The sequence below is a fragment of the Helianthus annuus genome, chromosome 3 (genome assembly GCF_002127325.2).
Source record: "Helianthus annuus cultivar XRQ/B chromosome 3, HanXRQr2.0-SUNRISE, whole genome shotgun sequence".
NCBI lineage: Eukaryota > Viridiplantae > Streptophyta > Magnoliopsida > Asterales > Asteraceae > Helianthus > Helianthus annuus.
In genome coordinates, this window is record NC_035435.2 from 119,241,109 (window position 1) to 119,255,669 (window position 14,561).

Below are 14,561 nucleotides of genomic sequence, written 5' to 3' on the forward strand. Positions count from 1 at the left end.
TAATGGTTACAGGGTTAGGCTTTATCTGAAATTGGTCAATCATATAAACGAAACAAGCCAATAGTGTCAATCATGTGAGAAGTCCCTTGAGTATATATTCAAAATCCATACAACCTAGTTCCAAATCGTTTTATTTGGAAACTCAGATTCTTATTGAAATATGATAGCTTTGTAATATGTTATATACTAAAAATATCTGAAGGCCCACAAATGTTTAGACCTGAACACATAACCTGCCTACTAGTACTAGCCCTACTGGTATAGGTGAAAATCGACATATTTTGCTTTGATGAATTTTACAGGATGTGGATGTGGAAGGGGAACCTATGGCACTGGCAGGGGTCGTGGTTTCAGATCAAATGGGTCGGGTCAGGCTGCAGCGGCAGATGGAATGTAAAGAAAGGCTTGTTTCACCGGTTTGCTTGTGGCCTATGTTTCGTGTATTTCAGCAGCAGCTTTGCACATGAGTTTGTAAGAGTTTCACTTTATTTTTACTAGCTTTTAATCGTCATATGTCATGGCAGCCATTTTATAGTGAGCTTGAGCTTCTTTTTCATCTTGGATTTTTTTTTCTTTTTCTAAAAGATATTTAAAATAAACACATGTTGTGAAATCATGCATTTAGTGCATGTTCTTGGGTGACAAGTAATGGTCCGCCCTTGGCTCTAGTTATCGGAAACAAAAAAGCTTTGGTGACTGGAGATCATGGTGGCAACTTTTGTATCCAACCCAGAACCCCATTAACATGATAGAACCAACTTAAAAATGTACACAGGCTTTTGTTTGCTAACCTTCACTTTATTTTGAAATGTTCAGGTATATTTATGTTTAGCACACAGTATCTCGATACTAGGAGTTAGACTTTGAGTGGGAGCCTTGATGAAATGGATGACTATTAGTAAATTTTGGATGTTCTATATAAGTTGTATATTTTTTGTGGATTTGTAAACTTTATTTAACAGTATTAGCAGGTTTAAAATAAACAATTGCCGAAATAAGAATAAAAGAACATTTTGGTGCGGTCGCAATTTGTAAAAAGACAGGTAGTCGCAAAACGATTGCAATTTGTGAAAAGACAGGCAGTCGCAAAACGATTGCAATTTGTGAAAAGACAAGCAGTCGCAAAACGGTCGCAACAAACCCAAGTAAAACCAAACTATATGTGGTCGCAACATTTGCGACTTTTTTTACGGTCACAAACTATGGTTGCAGAATATAGATGTGGTTGTAACTAGGTCGCAATAGAGCAAATGCGATGAGTGTTTTTCTCACCGCAGTTTCGGTCGCAAAACAGTCGCAACAAGGCAATTGAGACCTTTTTGCGACCAAAAATATAGTCGCTAAAACCCAGTTTTCTAGTATATATATTTTCTTTTTTGCAGGCTTATAAGGTGAATCAAGTTTAGAATACTATAAAAAAGTAATAAACTGAATTATTTTGCATGAAAAAAATCAAAAGTAAAACTAAAATTTATAAGTTTGTTTAAATATATTACACTAATCCAATATCAAGTTACCCGAGTTGATCGTTTCTGTTTATTTGAATTTTATAATTTTGAAGCTTAATCTGAACTTATTTGGATATGTTATCCGACCGGACCCACATAGCATTACAAATTGGTTGGGGCGACTAGATCAAAAGCAAACAAACGTAGCTAGTAAAATTCCACTCATAACAAATGCTGCTCATAGTAGGATGAAGGCAAACATTTGAAGCAGGAAGTTATTTCTCTTGTATGTGAGTTTTTCCAAGTGTGTTTGAAGCTTGAAAGCCAAATAAAAACATAGTAAATGTTGTCTGAACACAAAAAGCAACTCATAGAGTAGTACTAGCTTCAAATTCAGAGACAATATCTTAAACACAAATTAGCAACACTCATAAATAAACAAAGTTATAAGTTTAAGGACGATCATTTGAAAGAAATAATTAAAAGCAACAATGTCAAGAGGTTGAATGGTTACTTACACTCTAGTCGTACACCGCGTGAACTCACTCTTATCCAATTAGTTATGGAGCTTAACAAAGCTAGGACGATAAGTCATTATCCTATATATCTGGCAGCCTGGCCATTGTAGGTGTAGAATCGTATTTGTGTTAAGACAGTACGCCACGAGTTGGTTTGTTGCTTTATCAAGGAGTATCAATACACTAATACCATTTAAACCATCCATGAGACACAAGGGTAGTGATTTAGGAGTTTCCTGAATTATAGCTATCTACTTATACCAAGAATCCCCCTTCATCACCCAGAGGTCTAATCCTAATGAACACCAAGAAATTCGACTTAACCTACCTTTCAGGACTCCCCACATTTTCTTCGATTCGAGTTTTTCCCGGCCTGGAGGGGATGGAAATAACTCAAATATTTCTGTAGTCCAGTCGAAATCGTAAATTTAGCCGTAAATTCCAAGCCAATACACATGACTACTTAAAAATACACCAGGACCGCACTCCATCAAGTTATGGTGGTCAAGGGTTTGTCCCAGAACTCTCCATTCGCGCCAAGGGTGTAGACGTGGACTTCATATACATAAGGCGTATAGTCGGGTTTCCTCCTGCCGCGAAGTATCACTTTGTATTCCCCATCTATTGAGACTCCGAAACCGTAACTCATACATCCTTCAATCTTCAATTGTGGTTTAGGAAGGAGCATATCTTCTTCCAAGACAGGATTGAATATGTGGATGGAATTATCATATGGGCCACAACAACAGATCAGACCATTGACCGAACCCACCGGGAAACTATCATGATCAAGGGTCTTCACAGGGTCAAGGTTGTCGTGTTCGATCTCTACCCACTCTAAATTTCCTGGTAAATCTGAAGTCTTGCCTTCATGAATCATTAGGCACTTACGCGATCTCGAGAGATGAAGACGGACAAAGTAAGGATCGGAAACAAGATCACGCCACTTTTTGCACACGCACTTGCAGCGGATTATTGTTTTCACCAGAAGTCTTGATAAAACGTCCAGGATGAGATTTTCAGGTAATACTTCTTCCATTGATGGAGAAAACATAACTAGGGTTTTGGTGTTTGTGCAATGCAGAATATATATTATACGCAAAAAAATTAGGCTGAATCATCTAAATCAAAGCAAAAGCCAAATAAAAACATACTTAAAATGGTGTCTTAACAAACACTACAACTCAATGGTCTCTTCAACACAGATTAACCAAACTTCCCTGTCTGTATGTTTGCATTCAAGCCTTCTTTTCTGAAGAAGTTTTATGGTAGATTAGTCGCGACCAACCAAAACTTTCTTCAACTCCTCGGCCGAAAGATAATAAGAATGTTGATGCAGATTTTGTGTCCGATGCTTGTCGAATAGATTAGTTATTATTTTACGCTGAATTTGTAATAGTTAGTGAAACGGTCTATCGAACGTGTATAGACCCGCTCGTTTGAAGTGGTCAAACGAGAGGGTTATTCGGTTGACCGTGTGTGTTTGCTAGACAGTTTATGGTTGTATAATGTTGGTGTCGAAGGATAAGGCATCGAAGGATTGTGTATCCTTCGATGAGCTCGAAAGATATCCATCGAAGGTTGAAGATGGACCTCGAAGGATATGGCATCCTTCGAGGTATGTGTGTATCTTTCGAAAGCTGGATGGTCGACAGATGATCTATCGACCAGTCAGTTTAATCCTTCGACCGTGCAACCTGTGTTTGGTATAAATACCAACACCTTGTCATTTGCAACACAAGAGAGAGAGCACAAGTGTGTGCAAGAGAGTGATAGGAGGTTTGAGTCCTCACCGGGAGAAATCACCACTTGATTTCTCCCTGGATGTATACTTCTTTGGTATTAGTTCGGTTATCATGTAATCGGGCCGACTTGTAATGTTTTACTACCGGATTAATACAAAGTTTGTTTGTTTATCCTCTCTATCTTCTTCCATCTATGAACATGAACATGAAAATCACGGAATCGATCCCGAAACACGGACCTACAATTGGTATCAGAGCCATGGTGCCCGATTTAGTAAAACTAACCGTTTACTAAGTCACATGTGCTCTAGATCTGTGATTTTTGTGGGTTTTTGTTCAAGATGTAAAAATGGTGAAAATGAGAAAAACTCAGATCTGGACCCGAATATTCAGATCTGTGATAAAACGAGTGTTGGGTTTTATGTTTTTCTCCTAAATCTTCAAGTTTCCTTCATCAAAAATCGTTTACGAAGTGTTTTCATAAATCTGCAGATTTACACAGTAGCTGTGTTCATAATGTTCTTGACATCTTCATATTTCGAAAGATGAACAGGCTGCTCGAAAGACCAAATAATTTTCGAAAGGTCAACTTTACCCCAACTGACTTCGAAAGGTCATCTTGAGATCTTTGAAAGATCACCTTTATCCCTCACAGCCTCGAAAGATCAAGAAAATTTTCGAAGGGTCAGATCAAAAAAAAAAAAAAAAAAAAAAAAAAAAAAATTTCGAAAGATCATCAACAACCTCGAAGGGTCATCCTTCCTTTCGATGGATCAAACTGTTTTTCGAAAGATTATCTAATTGTTTCGAAGGGTCACCTGAACAGAATCAAGGATCATCTTTAGCCCTCAAACAAGAAATTTCGAAAGATCAAACACTTATTTCGAAAGATCAAACAAGAAATTTCGAAAGATCAACAGTTTTTCTTCGAAGGATCATTTACTTCATTCTTCGAAAGATGTAATCTGCTAATCATCTTTCGTTTGTATCACGAAAGATCATCTTTCGAGGCCTGAAGTTGCTGTTGTCTGTTCATGGTTGCTGCTGTTGATTGTATCGAAGATGAAGAAGAGGTCAGACAAGGTTGCTGGGTATCAAAGAAAATGAACAGCAAAGTGAGATTGTCGGCTGATAAAGTTATTAGGTTTGGGTCATATTGGATACTTTTTAAATGGGTTATGATTACATGACTATTTCACAATTGGGCCAATTTTTTTTTGCTGGGTATGTTGACGACCATTCTAGGTGGACCTTTATTGTTCGTAAGGTCCATAATGCAATCTCCAGGCCCATAGTCTTCATGAAAAATCTGTGCATTCTCCACCTTTGACCAGTCTGGATGTCTTTTTGTAGAAAATTAAGTCTTAGTGGAGAACAATTGATATTTGGGCCATTCCTTTTTAAAAAAAATGATGGAATAATAATAATAATAATAATAATAATAATAATAATAATAATAATAATAATAATAATAATATCTAGACCCACATAAAAAAAAATGATAATGGTGGTTGACTCGTTGATGGAAGCTGGGTTATTTGCGGAGTGGGATCGGGTGTTCGCGAAGATTATTTGAACCGTGCTTCTATTTTTCAACGCCAAATTCGTACAAATTTGGGAGCGCACGGGATGATGCGGCATGATGAAAACAAAAGATGATGAAAACTTGATCTTTGAAAATTGTGGGGTAGTCACGGTTACCGATGCAAATGGCAAAAATGGTGACGCGACTATTATGGGCCAAAAACAACACGATATGTTCGCTTCCGCGCATCAGTATTTATGATTGTTACCGGTTATTCGGAAATGTTCGAAAGGATTTTGTTTATTGTCATATTCTCGCATTTGAAGACGAACGTATGAACCTGGAACGTCTATACCGGTCCTAACGAGTTCACAAAGTCTTTGGTCTTTGGGGGGATACAAGTCAGATCCTACGGGGGTACCAGGGGACGTTCTTATTCAACTAGATTATGCAAAGAAGAAAGTCATGTTCGTGAATTTTCGGAACCGAGAACATTCAATGAAGATTGATGACAGTTTCGCTCAGTGGAGGGAATTGGTGAACATTTGACGACAGTTTCTTTGAAGTGGAAAGAATCTGTTAAGGTTTAGAGATCTTACCAAAGAAATGGGGGGATAAAAATTTTCATTTGTTGGATTTCTTCGGTAAAATTCTAAACGCAATCACAGGTGGTAGAGTTTGTGATTTTCTGGTGAGACAAGGGGGTTCTGCGTGGAATGTTTTGCACAGAAAAGTGCATTACTTGGTCGATTCCACAAAGACGGTTTACAGAAGATAGTTTACCAGAAATCTCTATCAATGTAGTATGCTTGAAGATCAAGACTTGATGCAGTTGTTATAGAATGGAACCCTTATCAAATGCCGGTTGGAGTATTGGAAGATCAGCGGAAGATCGGTCAATTGAGTCCTTTGAGGAAATTGCACAACACTCAACACGGATGCGCGTACTCTGAGGGGGAAGTTTTATACAATGAGCATCAAGATACTACTTACCTGGATCATCGGTCAAGGGGGAATTTGTTTACACAGAGAAGATGATTACTTGACTGAAGATCGATGATTGCAGTTGCATTTTCAGCATTCGACAGCAACGGACAAGGGGGAATTTGTTGATGCAGATTTTGTGTCCGATGCTTGTCGAATAGATTAGTTATTATTTTACGCTGAATTTGTAATAGTTAGTGAAACGGTCTATCGAACGTGTATAGACCCGCTCGTTTGAAGTGGTCAAACGAGAGGGTTATTCGGTTGACCGTGTGTGTTTGCTAGACAGTTTATGGTTGTATAATGTTGGTGTCGAAGGATAAGGCATCGAAGGATTGTGTATCCTTCGATGAGCTCGAAAGATATCCATCGAAGGTTGAAGATGGACCTCGAAGGATATGGCATCCTTCGAGGTATGTGTGTATCTTTCGAAAGCTGGATGGTCGACAGATGATCTATCGACCAGTCAGTTTAATCCTTCGACCGTGCAACCTGTGTTTGGTATAAATACCAACACCTTGTCATTTGCAACACAAGAGAGAGAGCACAAGTGTGTGCAAGAGAGTGATAGGAGGTTTGAGTCCTCACCGGGAGAAATCACCACTTGATTTCTCCCTGGATGTATACTTCTTTGGTATTAGTTCGGTTATCATGTAATCGGGCCGACTTGTAATGTTTTACTACCGGATTAATACAAAGTTTGTTTGTTTATCCTCTCTATCTTCTTCCATCTATGAACATGAACATGAAAATCACGGAATCGATCCCGAAACACGGACCTACAAAGAAATACAAACAGAAATTTCAATAAAAATAACAATGTTGTTTTGTTACCTTGTCATACACCGAACAGGTTCTCTGAAAGCTGTGGAGTTTAACAAAGCTAGGACGATAAGTCATTACAGTAAAGGAGTTGGCCTGATAATTTAGGTGTAGAGTAGCATTAGTGTTAAGACAATAGGCCCGAAGCTCGTTTGTTGCTTCATCATGGACTATCAAAATACTAGTACCTTTTAAACCATCTATGAGACACAAGGGTTGTGAGTGAAGAACAGGGCTTATATTTTCTCGGATAGTTCTCTCTTTATACCAAGATGTTTCCTTCATCACCCAAATATCTAATCCTAATGAGCACCAAGAAATTCGACTTAACCTACCTTTTAGGACTCCCAACATTTCCTTAGATTCGGCGTTGTTATCTCCTGGAGGGGACGGAAATAACTCTAGTGTCTCTCTATTCAAATCGAAACCATAAATTTGGCCATCACCAAGCCAATGCACATGACTATTTAGAAATACTCCAGGACCTTTCTGTATTGGGATTGGGCAGGGTCCCAAAACTCTCCATTGGTTAGTGCCAATGGTGTGAACCAAAATATTATTTTGAATCCCGTAACCCTTTTTTTGGACAAACCTTAAACTCCCGTTGTAAAGTATCACTTTGTATTCCCCTGCTGCTGAAACACCGAAACCACAAGTAAATATTACATTCTCCAATTGTAGTTTAAGAAGGATCATATATTCTTCCAAAACAGGATTAACTATGTAAACGACGGTGGTGAAACTATATGAACGATAACAGCAGATTAAACCATTGACGGAACCTGGGAAAAGAAAGAGGGGAAGACCATAACAAAGCTTAATGCTCTTCACCGGGTGGAGGTGGTAATCATCTTCGTGTTCCATCTCTACCCAATCTAAACTTACAGCCCTCTCGGCTTGCGAATCAACAGAGCCTCACCCGATCTCGAGAGATGAAGACGGACAAAGTAAGGATCGGAAACAAGATCACGCCCCACTTTTTGCACACGCACTTGCAGCGGATTATTGTTTTCACCGGAAGTCTTGATAAAACGTCCAGGATGAGATTTTCAGGTAATACTTCTTCCATCGATGGAGAAAACATCACTAGGGTTTTGAATTTTGATGCTTGTGCAATGGTTTCCATGCAGAATATATAAGAAAGTGTTTTAGGGCTAGGCCCAATAATGTATTTTGAGCTTTTAAAAATATATTTAAATGTTCGTTACTAATAAATAATTAAAATCATATCGGTTGTTATGGCACCAAATCAATTTCTTTTTTATATAGTAAGAATTAGGTTAGAACCCAGTGTAATACACGGGTTGAATAAATGTAATTTTATATACTAAATAGTATAAAATATATCTTTAAAACCTCGTTTATTACACGTGTTGAATAAATGTAATTTTATATTCCAAATAATAAAACAATATATCTTTTAAAACCTCGTTTATTACATGGGTTGAATAAATATAATTTTATATATTAAATAATAAAAAAGTTATATCATTAAGAACCCCGTGTATTGTACGGGTTGAGTAAATTTAATTTTATATATTAAATATTGAAAAAGTTACATTTTTAAGAAACTCATGTATTGTATGAGTTGAGCACATGTAATTTTATATATCAATCAATAAAAAGTTATATCTTGTTGTATCTTTATAAACCCTATGTATTATGCGGATTGAATAAATATAATTTTATATACCACATAATAAAAAAGTTATATTTTTAAAAACCCGGTGTATTACACGAGTTGCATAAATGCAATTTTGTATAGTAAATAATAAAAATATTATATCTTTAAAAAACCTCTTTTATTACACGGGTTGAATGAATCTAATAAAAAATTATATCTTTAAAAAACGAACGAATATACTCGATATATGATGGATGGGGTGATTGCGGTGATGGTTCTTATAAATGCCACATAAACATAGTGAATATCGTATTTGAGTTGAGAGTTGAACACAAAAATAAAAGTATAAAACCAATAAACATTTGATTAATGTTTTTGTTTACCCTTTATAAACATTTTTGAAATAAGTTCTACCCTTAACTACTTTAGTTTAATAAAATAAATCAATCATTTACATTATATTAATTTATATTTAGTGTACCTCTTTTTTTAATTTCAGGATAAATAATTTTGAAATCTAATAAATATTTCAAAATATTATATTATCTCCTATACGAATTATTAAATTTATACTAAATTTAATTTTATAATTATTTTTTAATTAATATTAATTATCTATAATTAACTAGGAGAGAAAAATTAGATGACTCCAATGAATGACATGTGTCCCTAAATTGGTTTCTTTTATTATATAGTATAGATTGATTCATTTAATCCATTACTTCGATATCAACTTAGTTGAAATTCATTAGTTTTTTCTATATATACTTTGGGAGCAAGTTATTTCTACGTTGATCTTTGGAGGGTTAAATGTAACTTTGGGAGCAAGTTTGAAGAAGAATAGACCTGTGCAGGTCGGTACTTCTACGATGATGGATATGAACATGGTCACACCTCGTCTTCTCCGACTTATCCTAGACCTGCAAATAAGAGGAAGAGAGTAAAACAGCGATGTAGAGACGGCTGGTAGGGGAAGAATCCCCTATTTCCAGCTTCAAAAGAGTTTGCCCCATATTGCTGCCCTAATAAGGTGGTGGAGACCTACTTATATAGGAGATATGGGAAAACCCTAACCTCAATGGGCCAGGCCCAGTTAGGGGTTGTCTCTACAAGCCCACAACCTAGTGTAGTATAAACTATAACGCGCTGGGTTTCGCGGGTTAGTTCGCAATTATAATAAATAATTAATATAAAAGTGATAAATAGGAGGAAGGTCCGACCGCTCGGGTCGGGTCCAGTACCATACCTCGTCATGTCCCCCAGTCTAGTGTTGCTCCCGCGTGAAAGCGTGGAGGAGCACTTATACTTATTAGGAGCTCGGGAGTGAAGATCACTAATTTTAGGCTTACATGTCGTCTGGACGCGAGAAAGTTGTTGGCCACGTTTGTTGTGGTTGTCGTTAGCTGTGAGTGGAGACAATGGAGCAACGAATAGTACACGATTGTTCATCGTGGAAATTGGTTGGGCGAACCTGGCGCATATTGATTGGTTGTTGACAATCCTCGTTTGCATTACTACGAGCTTGTTAAGGTTGCGCGTATGCGGTTAGGTCTCATGCATGAGTCTTGGAACAGGCTGAGTTTTGGCGGTTAAGTACCTCGCCTTTGGATAATTTTTTCAGGTGTGACCCTACTTTAGCGATGCGCCCATAGTCATGTGGGCTACTGTAGAATATCCACACTGTGGTATGACTTTTGTTGGTTAGCATATGGTGCGCTAACAACGTTCAACCTATTGAAAGGGTTGATGTTAATGTGACGATGATCCCTACCACGTGTCCGTGTTACTAGGATCTCCTTTGTCGTAATGAGCGACCATCAGTGGCCGTAGACGCATATGCGGGTGTTATGCCGCCTTAGGCGAATGTAGAACCGCTAGTTGTTGTAGCAGTCGTTGTTATTAATGATCCGGTTATAGCAATTATCGTTGCAATCAAAAAGAATGATATACAATGCACCCCTGCAGAAGTGCTTGTTATGCTCAGTGACCTCGGAAGGGTGTTCAGAGCGTTATTTATGTTTCCCACAATGTTTGTATAATTGTGGGACAAGTACTTGGTTTTTCATCAGTGGTTGTGCATTTATTACCAAGATACCCACTGGAGTAGTAGTGGTTGAAGACATCTATTACCAAGATGCCCACTCTTAGCGCTGTATAATTTGATTATCTGACCTTGTTATTATGAAAAATATTTCGTGTCAGAGTTGTTTTTTACCATGATATGCAGTTCAAATGCGGTGGTAATATTTTGTATCGTAATATGCAATTTAAATGCGGTGGTATGTTGTGTTTACAAATGTTTATATGAACATTTGTTGATATCAGAAAGTGTTTTATAATGCGCGTGGCATTAATGAACACTTGGATAACAAAGTGCTTTCTACGCGCTTGGCGCGAGTGAACACTTAGTGAGATAATAAAATGTTTTATACACGTTAGGCGTGAATGAGCACTTTATGTAGGCCACTACGTGCTTTTCCCGGACGCGCATTGGCGTGTGGAATGCTTATAGTAGGTGGTGTGTCTGTTTAAACTACCTCGCCGACTATGGCGTGAGGGTTTTATGTTATCCCTGTCGCGTATGGGCGTGGAGAATACACATCCGAATAAGTATTTTTCCTATCGCATAGCGTGTGGAATACTTGTAAGTATATTGGTTTTGTCGTGCGTTTGTCTTGACTACCAAATTGCATATGTTGTGTCGAGTGGTATAGCCGTAGGCCCAATGATGTGAGAAGTGTAAATATCGTCTGGCGTATTGAAACACCCACATTATATAAGAACCGATGCGGTATAATGTGCAGTGGATATCACTTAAATGGGCAACCTGAGAGAAGATGATCACCTTTAAGGCGTAATGGCGCCATACCCTGCTAGTCCCCCAGTTCAATGCTGCTAAAGTATGTTAGTAGCTTTGAACTTGATAGGTAATAAAAAGAAATCGATAACTAAACATGAAGTATAACATGCTAAGAAAACTCCGACATGCTTACTAGTCGATCTAAATGTATTGTAGATAAGTCTGTGTAAAATAGAGGTGAGACCTTTATCGACACTTTTTGTTTAGTGGGCAATTCTGATAGGCGCTCTTTTAATATATGACTTATGGAGTATTCCGTCAAGCTATCGACTTATGTGAGAGTACCATATTTAAGGATAAGATTAAGAACCTGTCACCCATGAGTCTTGCGCGTAGATGTCTAGCTAAGCCCGCATGCTTGAATAAGGATTATTCAATGTATAGTTTAGCATGTGTAAATATTATGACCATGTCCGCCCATAGTCGTGTTGTTCCGAGCAGATTACCCAGTTCGATGATGCTAAGCATGTTAGGACATAAGTATTGAAAGTAATTATATAGGCGCATGCTGTAACATCCCGTGTTTTCCGAAAGTCAAAGTCAATGACTGACCGCGCGACTTGACTGGTAACCTATCTTGTTTTCTTGTTGAACGTTAGTTGTATTATGTGGAGTATTGTTAATACTCGTGGACTAATCGACTTATATCTAACCAACATTAATCGACTTACGACTTTGAACGTTATCATACCATCTAGATCAAAGTTTCAAACTTAACAAGTTTTCCAAACGAACCCATCTCTGAACGGACAGCCGTCCGATTAGATTACCATCCGACCGGATAGCCATCCGATCGGATGACAAGTGGCAGAAGGCTTGATGTCACGGCCCCCGACCCGGTTTGACCCGTTTAAGGAGCCGCGGGACAGAAATCCCGTGATATTTATTTATGTGATTTTAGCAGCGGAAATTTTAACATCAGGATCGTTTTAAAGCTAAAACTTTTCCCGATTATTTTATTTCACAATTCGGGATAAACCCCGATAATTTACAATACATAAGTTTTAGTGATAAATCCTTATTTCAAAACATATTTCTTTATTTTATACTGAGCCACTATTTTAAGCTTGAAATGCTCCTCAGCACTTTTCCTGATTTACAGTAGATCACCTGAAACATGTTTGAAAAAGGTTTTGTCAGCGGGGAAATACTGAGTGAATCATTCTATTTACTGAAAACGACACATTTGTTATAATTTACAGTATCAAGAGTTTTTACATATGTTTATTATCAACCAACTTTCAAGAATAGGTATTTGTCACAGACCAGCTCTGTGACTGTGGTCATATCACCATTGGCTGTCCCAATGAGTGGCGTATATTACTTACTTTTAGGCTCGCCCACCTAATGTGATTAAAACAATAGTAATACTGTGCACAATACCCCACATACCAGCTGTAATTTGGTGATTACATAAACTTAATCACTGTAATTATAACTTTGAAAAATGATTTGGAGTATTGTAAAATATTTGATAAAAAGAGAATGACTCACATTACAGATTTAGTATGGATAGAATATGATTTTAGCCCTGTTAACCTAATTTCAACAATAATGCACACAAAACAGGGCTAGTGATCAATACAGCAGTTACGATAACTCACGAGATCAAATTCTCACAATGAACGACAAAGTGCGATACTTAAACTCATTCATCGAATTAACGACGAACGACAAAGTATAACCCTAATGTGGGCGGCACTTAAACATTCTTTGGATATATTGATCTCGGAAAATGAATTGTAATAGCGATTGAGTAATTACCCTGTTCCGCGGCAGCGATTCGAGTGCGGTGTGTGTTTATTTTGTAGTATACTGACTCTAATTCGACGCACAGACAGCAATTGAACGTCGCTTTCATTCCAAAATTCAAGTCCCAATGTCGGCTATTTATAGCCAGAAAATAGCATCTCTTACGGACCATATGACTTAACCCTTACGGTCCGTAAAGGATGTGGTTAGGCTTACGGTCCGTATGGACCTACCCTTACGGTTCGTAAAGGGTGCAGTATATTTCCCTAGCCTAGCTGATTTCGGGACTAGCTTAGCTGAATCATCAAACTTTCATTTTTTAATTGTGACAACGAATTAAATAGATAAATATCAATTAGGGTTTAACCCCCCCTGAGTTTTAGGGGCCCTGATCCTGATTCCGATTGTTCCGGAAATTTTAGGGTTAGTGCGGAATTACTTGGGTGTCTCAATTAGGGTTTCCTTATTGACTAATTATCATTCTAATTATTAATTTTAATGAGAGTTGTTACATCCTCCTCACCTTAAGAAAAATAAATCTCGTCCTCGAGATTCACTGAAACAGATGAGGATACTTGCGCTTCATTTCTGATTCCAGTTCCCAAGTGTATTCCGGTCCTCTCTTTGAATTCCATTTGACTTTCACCAGTACTAGTCGCTTGTGTTTGAGAAACTTGACTTTTCGGTCTTCTATTTGTAAAGGTTTTTCTATAAATTTCAGCTTTTCATTTACCTCTATGTCTTGAAGAGGTACTACCAGGGATTCGTCTGATAAACATTTCTTGAGGTTGGATACATGAAATACATCATGTACTCCAGCTAGTTCTTCTGGTAGTTGTAAGCGATAAGCAACTGGTCCGATTCGTTGAATCACTGGGAATGGTCCAACATATCTTGGACTCAGTTTTCTTTTCTTACCGAATCGTACTACTCCTTTCCAAGGAGATACTTTCAAAAGTACTTTGTCTCCTATCTGGAATTCGAGTGGCTTGTGATGATTGTCTGCATAGCTTTTCTGGCGATCTCTGGCTGTTTTCAATCTTTCCTTAATTTGAGTTATCTTGTCTGTGGTTTCTTGCACAATTTCCGGACCTGATAATTGACTTTCTCCTATTTCCGCCCAACATACGGGTGTTCTGCACTTGCGTCCATACAGTGCTTCGAATGGAGCGACTTCGATACTTGAGTGATAACTATTGTTATAGGAGAATTCAATTAATGGTAAATGATTATCCCAATTACCTCCAAAGTCAATTACACATGCACGGAGCATGTCTTCCAGA

At 37.7% G+C, this 14,561-nt stretch overlaps 1 protein-coding gene across 1 annotated transcript; it reads right to left on the reverse strand.

Annotated features, from left to right (window-relative positions):
• Positions 1-501: 501 nt before the first annotated feature.
• On the reverse strand, positions 502-7,906 carry LOC118490483 (putative F-box protein At1g33530). The gene is made up of 2 exons (XM_035988144.1): positions 7,378-7,906; positions 502-578 (listed from the first exon to the last, which is right to left on the reverse strand). Exons 1-2 carry the CDS (start codon positions 7,904-7,906, stop codon positions 502-504), a joined length of 606 nt encoding a protein of 201 aa, XP_035844037.1.
• Between the last annotated feature and the right edge of the window lie 6,655 nt (positions 7,907-14,561).

Excerpts from the sequence above, each read along its gene's own strand:
- LOC118490483 (XM_035988144.1), bottom strand. The coding sequence starts at position 7,906 with ATGGAACACGAAGATGATTACCACCTCCACCCGGTGAAGAGCATTAAG. Across the intron at positions 579-7,377 it reads AATGTTGGGAGTCCTAAAAG|AAAAAGAAAAAAAAATCCAA; the intron begins GTAGGTTAAGTC and ends AATATCTTTTAG.